The sequence below is a fragment of the Cygnus olor genome, chromosome 2 (assembly GCF_009769625.2).
Source record: "Cygnus olor isolate bCygOlo1 chromosome 2, bCygOlo1.pri.v2, whole genome shotgun sequence".
NCBI lineage: Eukaryota > Metazoa > Chordata > Aves > Anseriformes > Anatidae > Cygnus > Cygnus olor.
This window is the reverse complement of record NC_049170.1, coordinates 33,901,421-33,921,366: the sequence shown is the minus strand read 5'-3', so window position 1 is coordinate 33,921,366 and position 19,946 is coordinate 33,901,421. Positions and strand designations below refer to the sequence as shown.

The following is a 19,946-nucleotide window of genomic DNA, read 5'->3' as shown; positions in this document are numbered from 1 at the left end:
TTGTTGAGACAGATAGCTCAGCATGAGGCCACCAGGAAGTTTTGATATGATCCCTTTGCTGGGCAGATGGTGTTTGAATCATTTCAAGTGTTTTGTAGTTTTACAGACTGGTCAGAAGTTGCCGAGAGCTAATATGAAATCACTGTATAAGCCATTTTAATTTTTTATTAGTGGATTTCTGTTTCTCCCAGTATGCTATGGGTTAGCACATGGTTTCAAAAGCAGATTTAACACCTGCACAAAGAAACAAAAATATTAGAGTACAAAGAAGAATGGGAGAAAAGTTCATGAGATGACAAAAATAATAAAATGCAATGTGAGTATTCTATGAGCTATACTTTAGAGTGAAATAACATAACCTTTTGTGCATTTTTTTATTTGTAAAAATGGTTATATGAAAAGCTGCTTTTGATATTCCTGCAGTCCTATGAGGCAGTTTTTCCCTTGAAATTTGGAAAAAGTGGCGGTCATACAACTGACTACAAAATAGGCAGTCCCATTTAAAATGTTTCCTGCTGTGATATTTTAAGTAGAGGTGGAACAGTAGCTATGTTTTATTTCTATCTTTCGAGAATAAAGAAAGACTGCAGAGAAAATATTTACTGGTCTCCTCCTTATATAGCTCAGTTAAGATGTGCTGGTGACTTTGAAATGCTTTTCTCCTGCTGTAGTTGAAAGTGAATCAAGCCTATTAATGGGGATATTGGTCTCTCGAAACTCAGTGACATACTGCAACACGTTCTGAGATGTATTATCCGCACAGATCAGAGATACTGTAGTCCATCTCCACTTTAATTGTGATGTGTTCATTTCCATTTTCCTGTCAGACAACAAGGGATATCCTGTAAAGAATAGGGCCATTTTTGTACATCTATTTGTACTTTGGTGACTTTAAATCTAAATCTGCACTCTCCACAATAACAGATTCAAGGGAAAAACATAACAAAGTGTAAGCAGGCTTTGGTCTTTGATAGATGCTGTCTGAAAGAGTGTCTCTTATAGGAGAAGCTGTTAATAGGATGGCCTTTTTTTTTCCTACTTTCTTCTATGTAGGTAATGTAAATATGTTCATATCTTATAGCTAGGACTAATTTCATTGTGTACTACTAGCATTTGCAAATGCCTCGCATTGTGAAAATCCATTTTCAGTTGTGTATGAGATTGTCAAACCTTATCTGCTTGTTCTAAAAGGTGTCTGCCTCAGATTTTAATGAAAAATGTAGCCAACATGGTTCAGCGGCTGCTAAGAGTGAAGTTAGATGTAAATACCATTTTGCTGTGCTTAAAAAAAAAAAGGCTGAAGTTTCTCTGAACAGCTCTTATGCCCTTGTACTTCTGAAGTGGGATTTGAAATCCCTTTGGGGAATAGTCTTTGGTGGTTTTGGTGGTGGTGGTGGTGATGGTTTTTTGCCATCTTCATGATTATCCACCCCAACTGGCCAAGTTAGAGGCCAAAACCCACAGTTTGTACATGCTCTGTAAGGAGTTTTAGAGCTTTGCAGGTTAATATCTGAAGGTTCAGTAAGCTCTGAGCATGCTTCAGCCTGAGCTGTGAAGGGTTTTCTTCATAGCCCTAGCTCTCAGCAGGTAAAGCCAGGACCTGCTCGTAGGATGTGACGAGCTAAAGCAGCTCCAACATTTTTGTGTCTGAGGTAGTCCTCAGGGAGTGGGTTTGGGGACTCCACGTCACACTGCAGAGATGTGCTTTCAGCCTTGGCACTGGGTAAAGCAGACAAGGGCATTTTGTCTGAGCTTTGACCCAGGACGACTCCTTACCATATGTTGAACAAGACAGAGCTGTAGTGTGGAACAGGGCAGAAGTGTTTTTTTTTTTTTACGTATTTTTCAAAGGAGCTAAATTAAAGAATAACAACTAGCGTTTCCCTGGTTTTGGACCTGATTTTTTTTTTGACCTTGTTCTGGTAACTTCTCTTTTGAATGGGTAATATGTGCCAGGAATTGATTACAACAACTAAGCAAAAACTACCTGTCCAGGAAAACCATCAGTCTGCTTACATGAGGATCTTGCTATTTGGTGGCTTTTGGCCTGCTTTTTCACCTACTTGAGCAGCTTCCCTGCACTTCAGTGGAACCTTCTTTACCCTTGTGTTTCCAAGCCCCTTCCAGCCTCCAACCGTGCATTTCACATGTCTCACACAGAGATATTTCCACGTGGGCATGGGACGTGCGTGCAGGGAAGCTCCACGGGTTTGCTGAGGGGGACTCCTCTTCAGAACACAAACAGCCCCGGGAATTCTTGGTGTTAGGCTTTTCCTGTGCCTCTCAAGGGCATGCCCAGGCACCAGCATCAAAAGAAAAGAGGCAGAAATGATCAGCATTATCTGATTGTGTTGAGTCAGTTTTACCAAACTGAGCTGTGAAAACAAAACGTTCCTGCCCTCCTAGAGAAGGCAGTATCTCTGTTATTTAATGTGATTTTGAAGCAGATAGTCTGTGTAAAGTTTGCTTTGTTGCTTATTGCCCAAAGATTCTTCTCTTTGCTTTTGCTCCCTTGTGTGGCAGCAGGAAAATCTGTACGCAGGCTGGATTTTTGGTGTTCCATTAATTTTATGGATGCCTTTATTCAGTTTCTTAATTTTTGTGTTACTTTACCCACTGAAATCAACAATGTGAGAGACTCTCTGGACCTGGGTAGCTCTGGATCAGGTCATTTTATTAAAAAAACAGGTGTAGAGATACTGAAGAAGTTATGTCATTGGGAAATGTGTATTTTGCCTTGCTAGCTGGTGGTGTTTCAATATAACAGGTGCTTCATTAATGGCTAAAATGAATAAAATATTTGTGCAGATGTCCTCTCCTGTGGAGGAGTTATGTCAAAATGAAATTTCTACTGAAAGGAGCAGGCTTCTGAACAGCCCGTGTCCGTTGTAGAGCACTGTTCTTTTTAAGAAGGAGTGGGCTGCCAAGAGCTGTTAGGAAGTACAGTAGCTTTCCAACTCTATTTCTAGCAGTGGATGTTTCTAGTAGCTAGAGGGGAGGCAGCACATTCTGTGTGTTGGTTCCTGTTTCGATTAATTACAAGTCCAAACTAAGGAATTTAAGAGACACAGAAATGTCCTTGACTGATATCCAAGTTATTGGCTGCTTTGGCCACAGATCAGGTTTTTCCATGCCAACTGCAGAAAACATGGAAGTCAAGAGTCTTCCCTGATGAAGCTGGCACACCAAGGTTATTTGCAACGCTGTCATAGGTACCTCTGCTTTCTTCTACTTCAGCGGTAATTCAGAGGGTCATACTCCTACCCATGCAAACCGTAACCTGCACAAGTTAAGGCCCGCTAAGCAAGAAGTCCCAGTGTTTCATTCCAGTAAGCGTATAAATATTTATACCACCCCAGGCTTCCTTTCATGCTGAAAAAAAAAGGTAGTGCTTGTCTGCTGTTAAAATATATTACCCGGGAGATAAATGGCCTATCTCCGTAGGAGAAAGATAGATGAGAGCACTGGAAACTTGACCGTAATAGTGGTCAAAAGATCTGCCAAGTCCAGAGGGCCTTCCTGCTTGCTCAAAGCGCCTGCCAGTAAGTAGCATAGAGGTTGACAGTGTTGTGTTTAGCTATCAAGAGGTGAGATGATTAATTAAAAACTGTAATAAATGTGAAATAAACATTCCTAGCATGTGTGTAGTGTAGGAGCAAATGGTGCTTTTGAAGAGAAAACTGAGGTATGGGAGAGTCTGGGCAAGTGACTTGCTCAAGGCCACGTACAGAGGGAGACAACGATTAACCTCTACAACACCTCTGGTGTTCTTCACTCTACTGACGTGCCTCTGCAAACCCACAAATGCAAACATACAAATCCAAAGTAAAGTAAATGCCAAGTAGGCAGCATCAGGAGGCTCTGAGCTGAGGTGCCAGTGTCACCCATCTGAGCCTGAGCTGTGATTCTGCCACTGAACTGCAGCAGTGCCCTGGGGTGGCCTCTCATCTTCCCACTGGTAAAGGGGGAGAGATGGCAACCCTGAGCTCCTGTGCTCCTTCGAGGCTGGTGCAGGCTACTTAAGGCTGTGTAATGGTCTGGAAAAGTGCTGGCAGGTTTCATTGTTAATTGACAGTATGATGAAAATGTCACTTGAGTCAGCATGCTGACTTTTAGGGACTCAGCTAGGGTGCTGTCTTGCTCTTCGATACACGCTGCTGTCACTTGGGGGCCCCTGGCATCCTCGTCCTCATCTACCACTGGCTGTAGATGGAGCACACTGAGAGCAGCCTGGTTGTATTCCAGCAAGAATTAATTATTTCACAAACCGTTCAGGATTCCAATAAATGAAGCATGCCTTTATGTCATTTCAGAATAATATCGGTAGTGAAATCAGAACTTGTAAAACTGGGAGAATACATAGCACTTGTCTTTGTGCTTTGCTTTGTTCAGGTTAATTGTTGTTGCTTGCAGTATGATTAAAGGGCCTGACTGAACACAAAATTATGTCATGCATAAGTAGGGTTTTAATGAAGCAATAATTCTTCCCTTAAAGTGAAATTATTTATAACAGATGATAGCCAAATAAAGAAATTCCCTATCCCTCCCCTTTTATGGAAATAATTATTATAGGTAATGAAAATCCAAACTGAACCTGACTGGCCTTAGCACACTTTTTGTCCTTCCTGATAAAAGGGGTTGTTTTTTTAACTCTTCCTTGAAATTGATAAAATGGGTAAGGACAAAAAGAAGAGCCTTATGAAAATCTCACCACTGGGGTGCTGTATGTAATTAATTTGCATATAGTTATCCAAGAGGGATTTTTTGGGGAAATAATTCTGCTTGGTGGGATGTTAAAGCAGAAGCACTGTCTCCCAGAACAGACCATTGTAAATGTCCTTTCAGTACAATATAGCTTTCGCTCTCCCCATGCTCACTGTTGACTTGCAGCCAGCTGCTCCTGTATGTAAATGTATATGGATACGCTTAAAACCCATTCCCATATAGATGCTTTGTATGAACACAGCACCATCCTTTCACATGCGTGCCCCACACATGCTGCAGTTTGCCATGTCAGTGAGCACAGGGAGATGAGTATCGGGGCTGTCTTAGAGGATGCCAGAGGAAAGACAGAGAGAAATGGAGAGATGTATCTGTTTGTATAAACCCCCTTGTTACTGAATGGCTTTAATTCTCTGATTCTTGTTCTCGCACACCTCTTTCGCCGCCTCTTTCATTGCAGCTTTTCATATATGTAGGCAACAACAACAACAAAAAAAAACCACGGCTGGTGAAATGGAAGATTGCAATTATACATCAGTATTCCTGTACCGTGTCTTCTCAGTACTGTCCCCTGGGAGCATTACAATGAATATCTGACATTAATTGGCTCAGTACCTGTATGTCTGACCTTGCAGAAATTTAATAGATCAATTCTACATGTTGTTTACTGATAAAGAAAACTTCTTCAGGCCAGGGACTGCATCTTTGGACATGCCTGCACCCGCTGACAACCAGAGGTGGCAGTCAGACTAAACCGGGTCTCAGAAATAAAATGATCGAAAGGGGGGGGCAGTAAAGGGGTTTCTCTCCCTTGTGCTGCCAAGATGTGTTCCTCAGCAAATTTTAGGCTACTCGCAGTCTTCGTCGCTGCTGGGTACTGTGCACTTGACACGCACGTGCAGCAGCAGCCTCCTGCTCGGCAGGGCCAGCCGCTTTGGGTGCTGGGGGCAGAAGGGGCCGGGCCCTCAGCCGAGCCTCAGCGGGACCTGCTGCCGGGCGGCTGGTCCCCGAGTTAAAAAGTTGCCCTAAAAGAAGGAGGGAGGGTTGCCCACGAAGCGTTTGGAGAGGGGCTTTTGTTGCGTGCCTACCCCACCGCTTTTATTGCCTTTGTTTCAGGGCGGGAGGGAAGCTGTGCACAACGCACACAGCCGGCACCGGAGCGCCGGGCAGCCCTCGGGCTCCTGTCCCCTGCTGCATTGGGCCGCTGGAAAATTAAATTTACCCCACCTCGGGGGCACAGAAACCCCACATCCCCCTGGGAACCAGCGCAGGGCGCTGCCCCAAAGGGACCCCCCCCCCGTTAACCCCGTCCAGCCACAGGGGCCGAGCCCCTCGGGCGGGCGCTGACCGCGACCTTTCCCTTTTTTTTCTCTCTCTCCCCCCCCTTTTTTTCTCTCTGTGTCACGGCAGGCGGAGGATGGAGGCGGCGGCGAGCGGGCTCGGGAGGAGGCCGGCGCGGCGCTGGTGCTGCGGAAGGTGTGGTCACGCAGCCCGGCCCCCGAGCGGCGCGGGAGGTAAGGACGGGGCTGAGCCGGGCTCCGGGAGCGCTGTGCCGGGCCGGGCCGGGCCGGGCCGGGCTGAGCCGGGCTCCGCTCCGCTCCCAGGCGGCGGCGGCCCCCGGCCCGGGGCGCTGCGGGGCCGTGCGGGGCCGTGCGGGGCCATGGGCAGCGGCAGGGCGCGGGTGCCCGAGGCGCTGGCGGGGGAGCGGCCGCTGCCCACCTTCGACGTGCCCTACTTCAAGTACATCGACGAGGAGGACGAGGAGGACGAGTGGAGCAGCCGCTCGCAGTCCTCCACCGAGGATGACTCCGGGGATTCTCTGCTTTCCGACAGGTACGTGGTGGTGGCGGGGACGCCGGAGAAGATTTTGGAGCATCTCCTGAGCGACCTGCACCTGGAAGCGGCGCAGGACAAAGACACCGGTAAGGAGCGAGCCCCGACGGGACCCCCGGCCCTGGGGAGCGCTCCCGGGACGGGAACGGGGGGGAACGGACGGGGGGCGGCCCCGGGTACCCGCGGCTGGAAGCCGGCTGCAGCCTTTTGGGCACCCGCCGTGCAAACCGGGGGAGCAAAGAGAGGGCAACGAGAGCCTGCGGTCACCGGGAGGCGCAGCTCAGCAGCAGGCGGCTTGTGCGTAGCTTGCTGTTCGCGGCTGTAAGCGCACAAGATGTGTCCTGAGCCCTAAAGCGTCCCCCGGACCACTCGGTGAGCGCTGCAGCCTCGCTGTGCTCCCCCCGAGTGCTTCGGCACGTTTTCCGTTTCATAAAGGAGGCTTCTAAATTTTCTCATAAGCCAGGATAACGGCGTGTGCAGCCTGATGCTCTCTACTCGGGTGCCTTCAGCCGGAGCCTGTAATTTGTTCCAGCCTGGAGCAATTATTATATTGATCGGGCTACTTGACATGCAGTTTAATTTTCAGCTGGATCTCTTGGCTATACGCACAGCTTGCTGTCACCAGTGCTGCTGTGGCAGCTTGTCAGAAGTGCCTGCAACATGCAATTCCTAGCTAGTTTGAATGGAAGTGGCCGGGCTGCTGAGACTTGTAGAGGTCCCAAAATCACCAGGCTGGTGAGATTTGCAGAGATCCCAAATTCTGAAGAGCCAAGGAAGAACTGGCTGGAAATAGAGCCCGGCATTTGGCCGTTCCCAACAGGGTTAAAATGCATACTCCTGATGCCTGTATATCTCTCCCTCTACAAATGAGATTACCGAGAATAAACACAATTTAATCCTTTTAAGTGACTGAAAATATAAATAACATCTGTGATTCCCAGAGGAACGTCAGGACTGGGTCCTCAGAACAAGCCATTAGTTTAATGTGGGACAATAGGCATATTCCTGGCAAAGATGAATGGATGCCCCGAAGAAATATATGGAGTGTCTGGTGGCGATAATAATATGATATTCCTAGTGCTGCTTTTGTCTGCCTAGACATTAATATTTAGTGCAGAGAGAGGCTCTGATTGTTTCGCTTCCAGAGATGCGGTCAGTCCAGCTCTGTGATTTACTTGAGCCAGCCCTTTGCAGTGCAGTGAGGGTCCTTCGTTGACCCCTTAAGGTCAAATGTTGGATGCAGAATAAGTTCCCCCATGAATGTTTATCACCTGCACATTGACGAACATCAGCGACCCGCCCTTACGGACTGCTCCAGCTTCTTTTGTAAGCTCATAATCTTGCCGGAAAACAATGAGATTTTTACTAGTGTTCTACATTATATTTCAGGGGTTTAAAATACAAAGCGCTCCTTACAAAAAGCATTAGGTGCTGAACATATCCTCACGTTTACTACCTTTTCTTTTTTTCCCCTCTTTGCTCTCTCTCCCTCCCATCACCGGGAGGCAGTTCATAAACCTGTTCTTATTATTAGGGAGAGGGGCTGGTAAAGTGCCCTCCAAACAAATGCTAAAGCCACTACTTGACTGGTTGTTAGCAGATGGCAGTGTATTTAGAGGCTGATTGGCTTCTCCTCACCTCTTCTTGCCTTATCACATCTCCTTTGAGAAAGAAGCAATTAGTTCTGCTGTGTCCAGGATTAGCTGGATCCGAGGGATGCAACAAAGTAGTTGTGGTTTCATTTTTTTTTTGCCACCACAACGAAGTGTGGTAAACCTTGCCCGGTGGCCCTCCACTTTCTTGTGTAGTTCCTTTTTTTTTTTTTTTTTTTTTGTCTGACTTTATTCATCTGGTAATATAGAACGTCTTCAAAATAAAACCCTTCAGGAGTTATGTTTCCCAGCGTTTGTGAGGTGGGTGCCTCTGTGATGGTTTTGATCAGTCTGTTCTGCAGACTGGGTAGGAACTGATGTAAAGGGGTATGGGATATTGGCTGTATAGTGAGCACATGCACATCTTTGCACGTGCACCTGAAGGCATCCTTCTGCTGTTTATCTGCTTGGATTTGCTGTCCTTTGTAGGTAATTTTTGTAGTTCCAGGCAGGCCCATCTCAGAGGATGGTTGAGTTGCAGGGTCCTGTAAGTTTGTGTCTTCACAGGCATGGCTTTGTGGAACATAAAAGGACGATGTTGTTGTACCCAGCTGCTGCTCCCACTGTCGGTTTTCCAGTTGTAGGATGACTTCCTTGGCCTCCTGTTTTCCCTGCAGCCCCCAGCCGGGTTTGCTTATTTGTGCTGTATGGAATATGGGAAAGAGCAGTGGTCACATATGCTCGTGCATATGGGGCTGTTGTTCTGTTTGACCCTTTGCACTGATTCCCAGGGAGGGGTGTTCTGCATGTTTTCGTTCCCACCTTTTGTACAGCAAATGATAAGAGCAGCTCTCAGTGGTCATAACAGCAAATATCCGCTGTCCCCTGGGGCTAACGTGGTCACAGAGCACAGCTTTTTGTAAACACTGACATGGCTGAATGATGCTCCACGTATTGCTTCCAGTCACCCTCCATTTCCTAGGCCAAGTCAGCAGGTAGCTGTTTGTTTTTTGCTGGGAGATTAAAGGGGAGCTTTGGGGCTGGTCTGGAGCAAATTTAACTGTGGGCCAGCCCAGGCCTCAAGGCTCCCTTCAGCTGCCACTAAACCTGTAGTAAGATACCTTACGCATTCCTCTTTCACAAGAGCTGCCAAAATAAAGAGTTGGGGGCACCTTCTCTCACCCAGCCTGAAGAGATTGAACACTGTTAACAGCAACTGAGGATGCTAAAGGGACATTGCAGTGTGCACACCCAGACTAGCCTGTAGCTCGGATGACTTCTGCTGGCAAGGATGTCTTGAAAGCCTGAGGTTTGCAAAACTCCTCAAACTTTTGTACCTAATAACTGGTTAATGACAGGGGTTTTTGGAGATGTCTATATTAGGCTTATATGTGAGTTTCTCTAGCATCATCTTAAACTGAGACTTGTAGTTTAAGATGATGCCACAACAAACCTACAGTCCTCCATCTCAAAGGGAGAAGGTTTTCAGCTCGTTGAGTTGCTATAACCTGTCACGTACCCGCAAAGAAAGCTGTTCTTTTTGTTACCTACTGTGAGACGGCTGAAAATTTTTCTGTTTTTGTAACTAACAACTTTTTTGAATCATTTCTGATTGTTGGAGTCACTGGGGGTGTCTGCTGAGTGCATAGTTTAGAGGGCAGTTGGAAGTTTTAAGAGTTGAACAGTGAGGCCCTTCGTATATGTCAATATTCAGGCAGAAAATGCTAGGCATACCTCCTGGCTAATCCTCATCAAGGATGAGGATTTGAACGAGTAATCTCTGAGAGGCCAAATCTTAGTGTCTCGAGATCTCTAATCCCTTCCTGATAACTACAACACTTTAAAAATTGTTGTCTTTTCCTGCAAAAGCTTTTATTTCCTGGACATGAGCAGCATTTCCTTCCCTGGATATTATCTCATCTAGTCTTTGATTATCCTCTGGCTGGTCGCTATTCAAACATACCATCCTGCTTCAGAGTGATTGCATTCAATGTTTGATGGCCTCTGGAATGACCCAGTGCCGGTACTTCCCCAGGCCTGCCTGCATCCCACGGGCCATTTCCCTCCATCCACTGGACCATCTCTCTCAAGCAGCTTAAGCTGAACATTGCTGAAACAGAACATCATCTCCCCTCACCATGTCAAATGACACTACCTTCCTTTTAACTGCCTACCGTGGGATTCATTTTTGGAGAGTGAGTAGGGAGAAAAGACTGATTAGTGAAGGTCTTTGAGGGCAAGAAGCAGTGGGAGATCTGTAGAAAGGATGTAAAAGAGGAATGGTGTGACTGGAGCAACGTGATGGTGTCCATCTTAACTGATGGATCTTTTTAATGGACTCAGTGAAAGGGATTGTGGTGAGAGGAGAGGCATGATACTGTTGTCAGATAGGCTATTGCAGAAATTAGGATGGCAGGTGATGAAAACCTGGAGAAGGGTTAATGGGACAGAAAAAGAGGATGAATCCTCATGACCTAGCTCAAATAAGTGTGGAAAAGTGTAATCTGAATGTCTTCAGAATAGGAGAGAAAAAGAGTAATGACCTTCGTACCATGCTATGCCATTTTATTTGGGGCTGTAGATGGTCCTGGGATTAGTGGGAACTCTCCCTTCACACAGAAGCAGTTGTAGATTTCAGATCATAACCTAGCATGCAGGAGATGCTCTCAGACCATGCCTATTTGTACTGGAAGTGTTACCTTATTTAGGTTACCTTTGTTTAATCCATTGCTTCTACACTTGGACCAAATACAGATCTTTGACGTTGGGTAAGGCACCCTCTGAGGAACTGTATGTGACTTTTTAGGAGAATGGTACTGTCTTACACAAGCAGATGTAGTCAGAGAGCTGCTAAATGGTCCTGCCAAAAAGGGTTACAGCGCTGCCTCTCTTGGGTATTGTCATTTATTTAATAATCCTAGAAAAAATCTGATTGCTTGTTGTTTCTTTGTTGTAAAGAATGCTTTTGCTCACTATGCCTTGTTCTTTATGAGTAAAAGGTGTCGTAAAGCGTACTCCTGTGACTGCCACAAAATCAACATGAGTATATCTCATGCATGGGGGCTAATGTCAAGGAGAGTAAATATTTGCCTAACGGTTTGTGATCCGATTTTCCGGCTTTTAGGATGGAGAGAATAATAGTCTGCTGGCCATACCTCTCACTAGTCATTTGTACTGAAATGCTGTCTGTCATCATTCTGACTGATTTTGTAAACTTTTCCCCAAAGTATTGGGAAAAGTGGGTGAACTGAGGTGACTAAATACATATTACTGCCATGCCCATATTGAGGAACGGGAGTTTAGCAGAGTTAACGTACAAGGAGCAACATCAGTGTGACAAGAGCAGAAAGCTGAAGCAATCATTTATCTCGGTGTTCAGTGAGAGGGAACTCGGGGAGGTTCCCGGGCAGGACCATTTCTTCATGCACAATGAGTCTAAGCTGTCTCAAATTGAAGTGTCAGTAGAAGTAGGTTTAGAATAAATCAATAAAATGAATAGTTACAAATCACTGGGATCGGATGTTACTCCCCAAAGACTTCTAAAGGAACTCAGATATGAAATTGCTGAACTCCTAACAGTGCTGTGTAATCTATCATATAAATCAGCTTCAGTGGCAGAGGAAGGTGGGAAATGTGATGCCAATTAAAAGAAATGGTCCTATTTGCGGAGCATCTAAGCAATAAGGTTGTCATTTTACCAATCCATTATTCCAGCATAAACTGATGCTACAGCTGAAAGCAGCGGCTCAGCCTTCCGCAGCCACTCGTTCCTGCTGCCGCACTGATCCCTCTGCCGGTCCAGCCTGCTGTGGATCCTGGCTGACACCAACCCAGGAAATACTAAATTACTGGTTTTAAGACTGATCATTTTCCTGATCCACTGAATCTGTCAGAGGTACAACTTTTGTCCCTGCCACAAGGGAGAGAGCTGCACAGAGTGGGAAAGAGGTGAGGGCAGCAGGAGGGAAGGACCTGTCCCTCTAGCAGCCGTACTTACTTATAGGAGTTGAAATTATATGCCGAACTGCAGCCTCAGATTATGGCTTTCCGCTGGGAAAATGGGTAGCATTCCCATAAAAGCAGAAGGAAGAAATGCATGCAGGTTTATGGTGCTGAGGGAAAGGAAAGAGTAACTTGTCAGTGATCAAAATGGAGAGAAGTTGCTGCTGGAGACTGAGGTGCTGCTGAGTGTGAGGTGAAAACTGAGGTAACAGAATGCCCTAATAATGTTAACTGGTTGAGGATCTCATGATAAATGAAGCCATGGTTTCATCTTTGGTGGACATGCAAGGTTATGTACTTGTATGCCCTATTACCCCTGCCTCTGACTGCCTGTTTGAGCAGTCACATCCTACTGTAGTACTGACAAGCTTTGCTGGGGTGTTTCTGCAAGGTAGGTTAGATCAGGAAGCAGATCCAACTCAAAAATAGCCTCATGAAAGTAACAAGAATTGGGCAATGTGGCACTGGGAATACGAGTTTGGGAGTGGGCCCACTCAAACGAGCCCTGTGGCTGAAGAAAGATAAAAGGAGTAAAAGTCTGCACAACTGGGTGATGAAATTGCAGATGAGATTCAAGTTTGATAAATGCAAGGTAATGAATTCTCTAACATGGAGAAAAGGAAATCCTTATTATCCATATTCAGCGGAGGTGCTGAAATAGCAAGTACCATGCAGAAAATAGGTCTTTGGAGACAGTGTAGATAGTTCTTGGAAAATTTTGTTCAGCATTGATGAAAAAGGAAAATGATATTTGGGGCAATTAGGAAAGAAGACCAGCAAGAATCATAGTTACACTATTGTATAACTCTATGATATGTATAATATGGTTCCTTCTTCTCCCATGGCTCAGAAAGGTTGTAAATGAACTAGAAAAAGCATGAAAGGGCAGCAAGGGTGAGTAGAAGTATAGATTAAATGTATCAGAGACTAAATAGTCTAGGCCTGTTCAGAATAAGAAAGCAGTATCTGTAAAGGAGGGGGTATGGTGCAGTCTATAAGACCATGGTTTGTGTGGGGAAGGTGAATATGGAAAGATTATTCGTTGCTTCTTATAATTAGGAAGTGTTTTGTAATACAGTGAAATTTTTGGTTTTATAACTAGTAAGGAGCTTGTTGGTGGTGGTTGGTTTTTTGTTTTGTTTGTTCTTTAATATGCTGCACAACTAAACTGTGAAACTCATTGTTGCGAGTATTTTGTGGAAACCAAGGTTTGGAAGGGTTTGAAAACAAATAAGGCATAGTCATAGCAAAAAATCCCAAACTGCAATGATGTGAATATAACTTCTATTTGGGAAGTCTACACTGCCAGTTGCTGGAAGTTTGGAGGGTATAATGGAGAGAGAAAGACAACTTGGTATTTGTCATTTTTCTGTATTTTTTGTTGTTGTATTTTTCTTCCTCTGGACATCCTCTGTTGGCCCCTGTCCAAGACCTGTTTCTGTTTTTTGGGGATCCTTGATCTGACCAGGTGCTTTGCATGCAGCACGTTGCAGTTTGCAATCAGTGGATCAGAATTTAAGGTTATGTATACATTATAAGGCACTGGTTCCTGCAGCTGGATCAGCTGAGCAAGGTACCAGCTCAACTGGCAGCAGAGGGTGAGCAGTTTTCTGCTGAGTGTGCTGAATGGCCCATTGGTGCCTGGAGCTGGGACCAGGGAGGCAGTTGCCCTGGGTTGGGACCAAGGCACTGGCTTCTGCTCAAATGGGGAGACGTGACATCCTCCATTGGTCCACCTGGTCACCGTCATGTAGCCCATTCTCCTCTGATATTCTTGGTTTGACCTTGGGCCAAGTAGATATATCGTCATAGGAAACTATCTATTTCCCTTTTCTGGGGTTATTTTCTGTCACGTTAGTGAGCTGAATCAGCCTGCAGAAGGAGTGTCGTGTCTGGGATTCACTACAGACAGCGTGTCACACGCTGTGGTGCCTAGGCTAATAGGAAATGCCAGCAAGGGGAATGTGTCAAAGATACCGTCTCCTGGCAGGATTTCATGCAGTTATTTCTGGGAAGTGAGGATGCAGAGCCTGAAAAAGGTTGTTGCTTTTTTTGTTTGTGCTCAGGCACTAGTTTAGGGAATTCTCTTGGAAAGGCGGATAATGCTAAATGCTGCTCCTGGACTATTGCACCGTTGTATCCAGTGAGGTCTAAAATCCTCCGCCCTCTGCTCACACTGGGCAATGTCCTGCTCATGGTGCTGTGGGCAGACACTTCTGCCTGCTCCCTTCCTGCTGCACGGTTTCCTGAAGTCAGCCTGGGAATGATGCACATCCTGTTGTCTCAGCAGTCAGGGCTCTCTCTGTAGAAGCTGGTGGTATTTTACAGTTCATCACCTCAAACAATTTTCATAGGGTAAGCCTACCTAGCAAAGCAGACCCTTTCAAGGAAGGAAGGGAACTGAGGGTAGCCATCAAGCAAACACATGGTTTCAGCGTGCCCAGGAGCACCTAGGCACCTTTTGGCACCTCTTGCGCCTAAACAAACTTTTAGTACCCTGTGCACGAATAGCTCTGGTGGGAGACGGTAAGGCCGCAGCTGTTTCATGTATTTTGTGTTTGAGGTAAATTAGATCATAATATCCTTAGTTTCTCAGACTTTCCCCTCTAATTCTGTGGTTCATTATAGCTAGTTGTCACCTTTTGCTATGTGAGAAAGTGATAAGGAAATACCATGAAAGCCTAGTGTGAAATAATTTATTATGAAGATGTACATTATAAGTACTGTAAGGGGGCTTGATAATCTTTGCGATATAAGTAGAAAGGAATTGACAAGCACAGGTCTAGCAGGAGAACTTTTTAAGGGTGAATAATTTTCTTCCGACAGTGAAAGATGCTCTTTTTAAGTTGTAAAAGGCAGAATATGTTAACTCGTTGTACTGCGGAGTGGACTTGGATGATGTAAACATTTTGATGAGTTACCTGTGAGACAGGTTGCCTTGACACTGGGAATTTGGTAAGATTTCTGGAAAACCAAGTGTGGCCCTAAAGAGTTTTAATCAGATCATTTTTGCCCTAATGTCATTGGAAGTCTAGGTAATAGAAATGAATTACCAAACCAATGAGTAAATGTTTCATATGTATGGAAGGACATGTGGTCATATGTATCTTCAAATTAATATATGCATTACGTAGCTGAGACTGTAGAGAAACGTTTGTATATTTGAGAAATATTCTTTTGGAACTTTTTTTCAGAATAGTACTTTTGATCATTGTTGATTGTCTTGTGTTGTTAAGCCAAAAAGTGAGTATGAAAGGGATAGAAAAATTCTTGCACGATTTTATTTTATAAAAGTGCTTGTATTTTAGTGATGAAAGAGTAGTAGAGGTTGCCTCTTAATGTACTTCTTAGCTTGAGTCTTTTTCAAATAATTCAAGAGTGGCTGGTCAGAGTCAAACATAGCAGAAATAACTAGTGTTCTCAGATCTGATGGTTAAGACTGAGGGCCATATGGGCAAAAATGAAAACTGAATTGCTGCACAGTGTTGGTACCAAAGAGATCTCTCTTGACAAGGCAGATGTCTTAGGACGCCAGTCAGTTGGGTTGATTCCGTTTGGCTTAAATGCTGTACAGAAGGTCTGCTCAGTTTGACAGCTGCAAATTTGGAGGCAAAACATGCCAGATTTCTTCTGTTGCAACCCATGTCATGCCCTGCAGATGCAGACCAGAGTTCAGCCCCGTTAAGTACACAACACAGTGCAACATCATCTGCCGTGGCCATCCTCCATTATCTGTCAGCTGGAGGGAAGCATGAGCCTTGTCCCCTGGGAGGCTGGGCAGAAGGAGCAGAGGAGACAGGACCATGTCCTAGGGATCCATAAGGATGTCTAAACGAAGAAGGTCAATGCTGATGTGGACTTGATGCAAAGATGCAGCCAAATGGTGAGATGAGTCTAAACTGTGCTCTTACTAGTTTCCTGTCTACTTGGGCTCAGTTCCCCTGCAGCAATGGATTTAAACCACCAATGAGAAATATATGAAAGGAGGAGCGGACAATCCTTACAGTGAAGCTGACATGACTTTCTAGGTCCTCTCAGCCCCTACATACAACCCTGTCTTCAGGTTTTCCCAGAACGTGGCTCATGAAGTTGACTAGTTCTAAAACATACCCAGTTATCTCGAAGCTACTGTTTCCACTAGAGAAGAAGCGAGACATGATTAATAAGAGAATGTCTCTTATTGCAGCCACCGATTTGTCGGGGGTGGTGGAGGAGTGAAGTGTTTCTTTAAGTCTGAAATAAAATAAGTATTACTGACCCTTTAAAGAGCAGCAGCAGATTGTGTGCGGGTTGACAGGTTGTTTAACAGTGAGAGTAGGAACTGGAAAGGCAAAACCAAAATATCAGCATTGCTGCTTCTTGTGTTGTATCTGCACATCCTGTTCCTTCAACAGGAGCCACCGACTGTGCAGTTCTTTGGGAACCCCAGCCACGGTGCCCTTCACCACAGGTCCAGCATCTTCCTTCAGTATTTACTCATCCTCGCCACTTAGTGTTGTCCTCCTTTCCTTCCTTCCTCAGGCTTTTCATTCTCAAACCCTGATCTGCAGCCTCTCACTGCTGCAGACTGCTGAAAGCTGGATGATATTTTCAGTGCTCTCTTTGTGCGTTCCTCTCCCACATCACAGCGATTCACCGCCTGCCGACATAAGTAGGGGTGTTTGTACATTAATGACTCCTGTCGTGCTATTAGCACTTTGTGTGATGGCTGCTAAGTAGAAAGCTTGTCTGCAGAACAGAGCAAAGCCCTCCTTTCTGAGATCTGCCTCTGTGTAAAGTTGTAGATCTTGGATACGGTTCTCTGAAAGATTTTTTGGGGAAGATGACTGCATAGGTGGGGGAGTTTTCTTGTAGGAATGCTGAAAACATAAAATCTTGAAATGCTTGCTGCATCTTTGAGTCCAAGAATACAGTTCATGCACTGTCTTCAGGCTTTGAATTCCAGTGTTTCCAGTGCTCAATGTCACTACAACACAATGATTTTTTTGTGAGATTAACATTTTCTGAGGAATATAAAGAGCGTGTTCATTCCCCGCCCACAGGGTGGAAGGATGGATTCACTGGCAGACTGAAGACCTGTGCTTTGAGGTTGTGTGTGAAAAAGCTGAAAGAAATCTGTTATTCAAAGCTGCTTTTTTCCCCTTGTGAACTAAATTTACTCTCATGCTGTTAATTCCTCCTTCCCCCGCAATCCTCCTTAACATGCCCTCAGTTCAAACAGTTTCACAGTATTATGGAAGTAGCAGCCTTGGTCTTTTTGTGAGCAGGACCAGGGCTGTTTTGGACGATAGCCAAACTACAATTATCATTACTTTACTAAGCTACCTATCATACCCTCTGTTATTACCATTCGGTGATACTTTGTTGTACAGTATGCTGATGCAGTTGTTCTATTTCCAACCGTTCACTTTAGCATTTTCTGTAAATCTCTGTGCTCAGAGGACACCCAGAGAAATTAAGAACAAAAAGCCATGACCCAGGACCTATCTGTGAGCCATTAATTGGAACAGATTTCTGGTTATTTCCGTATGTGTAGTGCCTGATGAGGCTTTCTGCGGGCTCTTAAGACCTCCCTTAATAAGTGCTCCCCCCGAGCTGGATTACAGCAGCAAATGCCTGTGCTTGTTGTATAGTTGAATAAACACTATTGCAAGAGAACTCTTGTCTGTGGGATAGGCATGCTGGTGCCAGAAAAGTAGGTTTTCACCCCAAGTAACGCAGCTCCATAGTGGTGGCTGCAATGTCCTGATTCTGACTGCTGTTGCTTCTCTATTTCGTCCTCCACAAAGTTCTGTCCTTGCTCTTCCTATTTCCTTTGTAACATGCATTGGGTTATGAAGTGTGATGGAGCTCGGCTGTGCCTTGCGCTAGCTCTGGCTGGTGCTCTCTACCATGACTGAGTTAAAAAAAAAAAAAAAAGGGGAAAGAGCAGCTGTGACAACAGTTACTTACAGCCACATTGGCTCCATGCTGAATGTGGTTGGCTGGTATTCTGATCTGGTTTATGCTATCTTGCTGGTTTTTTGTTTTGTTTTGTTTTGTTTTAACGGGCAAGCCGGAAGATCAGCTATTGGATGTAGGACTAGATGGTTGTAATGGGAATAGTTTAGTGAAAGCTGAGGTGCCTGTCTAAACAGGAAATAATGGAACAAAAAGCACTTTGCATAAATTCAGAAACTTTACGAGCTTACAAGTTTCAGTTGATGCACAATGCAGGCTTTAAATTGCGACAGCTTTTTCAGAAGGAAAGGCTTGATCTGGCTTACTTGCAGGGTTATATAGCGCCTTTTAGGGGAGTCTATGTGGTTGGCATTGGAGACAGTTCTGCATGTTTTTTTAAGACAATTTTGATCCTTTCACAGGTTGAAATAGGAGTAGAATTACACCACTTTGGCAGCCAAAGGTTTCTCATGATGTGTCAGTTGTACTCATGGACTATAGCTGCTTCTGGCAGAAAGCTTTTCAGAATAGCATCAGTTACTGCAATAAAGTAAATTGGTATTCCCATCTCTCAGACGAGGTGAAAAATACCTATCCGAGTTGTAGCTGTGGCAGTAGCTCATATAATGTCTCCTGAGTCAGACTGAGATCGTGAGATGACCTTGTCTCAGTTAGAAATGCTTGCGAGGTCTTTCCGACACCAAATCAGTACTCTGTGTCTGAAGTAAAAATGTGATGGCTTGTTTTCAAGGGCACTGAGGGGAAAGAAATTGGGGGGTGGGAGGACTGGAAAAAATAGATCAATGCAAATAAAATGGAAGCATTGATGGATCTAATTTTGATGGAAGCTATAATATAAAACTTATGTTTTCTTGTGACAACAGTTGGGATGAATTGTGATTTTATTCCTTTGCTTGAACTTGAATTTTGATGGAGATATAAATTGCCAGAATTAGGGATGTAATCATGGAGAAATCATGCTGTCTAACCCAGGATTGCTGGAGGCCGTTATACCTCACCTTCTATTGCTTTTCAATTTCTGTCCTGTTTTCTGCACCCTGCGTCCCCCCATGCTGTTATCCCTCCTCCTCCTGCCCACCAGGCCCTACCGATTCAACAACCTGCTTTTCTTTAACCTCCCCCCACCCTCATTTCTTAGGATTTGTCTCTAGGAACCGCTACAGCTACAAACAGAAATCCAGATACTGGTTTTGTTCTTTCCCAGTCATGACTTCAGAGCCCCAGTATCAATACAATAATGAAGCCTTTGTTGGGTTTCATTCCCCACCCCAAAGCGAGCCTTGTCTGTACGATTTTGTTTGTTGTTACTGTTAGTACAGCATACGGGATGCACGGCCACAAGCTGGAAGCAGCAAACAAACAACGGCAGAAAACAGCCACAAACAAATAGCATTTGTAAGATCCTCTTGTCACGGGTTTTTCCTTCAAATCCTCAAAGCAGCAGTGAGTGTACAGTGATGTTTTGCGTGCCCCAAAGCACGGAAACCACAAATAACGGGCAAATGAAAATATTTAGCCTCTCCAGGTGACTACATTTTATCCCTGTACTCTGTTTCCTCCATCTCATTTCCATCCCGCTACGTGCTGCGCTGCAGGCCCCTTGCTGTCCTCTCTGCCCTCTGCGTCCCATGTTCTCCCTGCCCTTTGGCCACCTGAAGCTTGGCATGGGCAGAAGCCCCCAAGCACATACATGGAGTTTTTGGGGTCTGGATTGTCAGTCCTGGGAGGGTTAAGGAGGAAAGGACACTTTGCCTGCAGCTTCCTTGTGTAGCAGCAGCTTGAGTTTCAGGCTCTCCCTGACTCTGTGGGGACCAGGTTGCCTGCCCAGGCCTGCTG

General features: G+C 45.1%; 1 protein-coding gene across 6 annotated transcripts in view; it reads left to right on the top strand.

Moving 5' to 3' along the window:
• RAPGEF5 (Rap guanine nucleotide exchange factor 5) overlaps nucleotides 1–19,946 on the top strand; it is a 161,370-nt gene that overhangs the window by 91,668 nt on the left and 49,756 nt on the right. For all 6 annotated transcript variants that reach the window (XM_040547900.1, XM_040547901.1, XM_040547902.1 and 3 more), the window contains 2 exons: nucleotides 6,133–6,236; nucleotides 6,556–6,644. In XM_040547900.1, coding sequence (XP_040403834.1) covers nucleotides 6,133–6,236; nucleotides 6,556–6,644 — 193 coding nt within the window. The remainder of the gene's footprint in view (nucleotides 1–6,132; nucleotides 6,237–6,555; nucleotides 6,645–19,946) is intronic.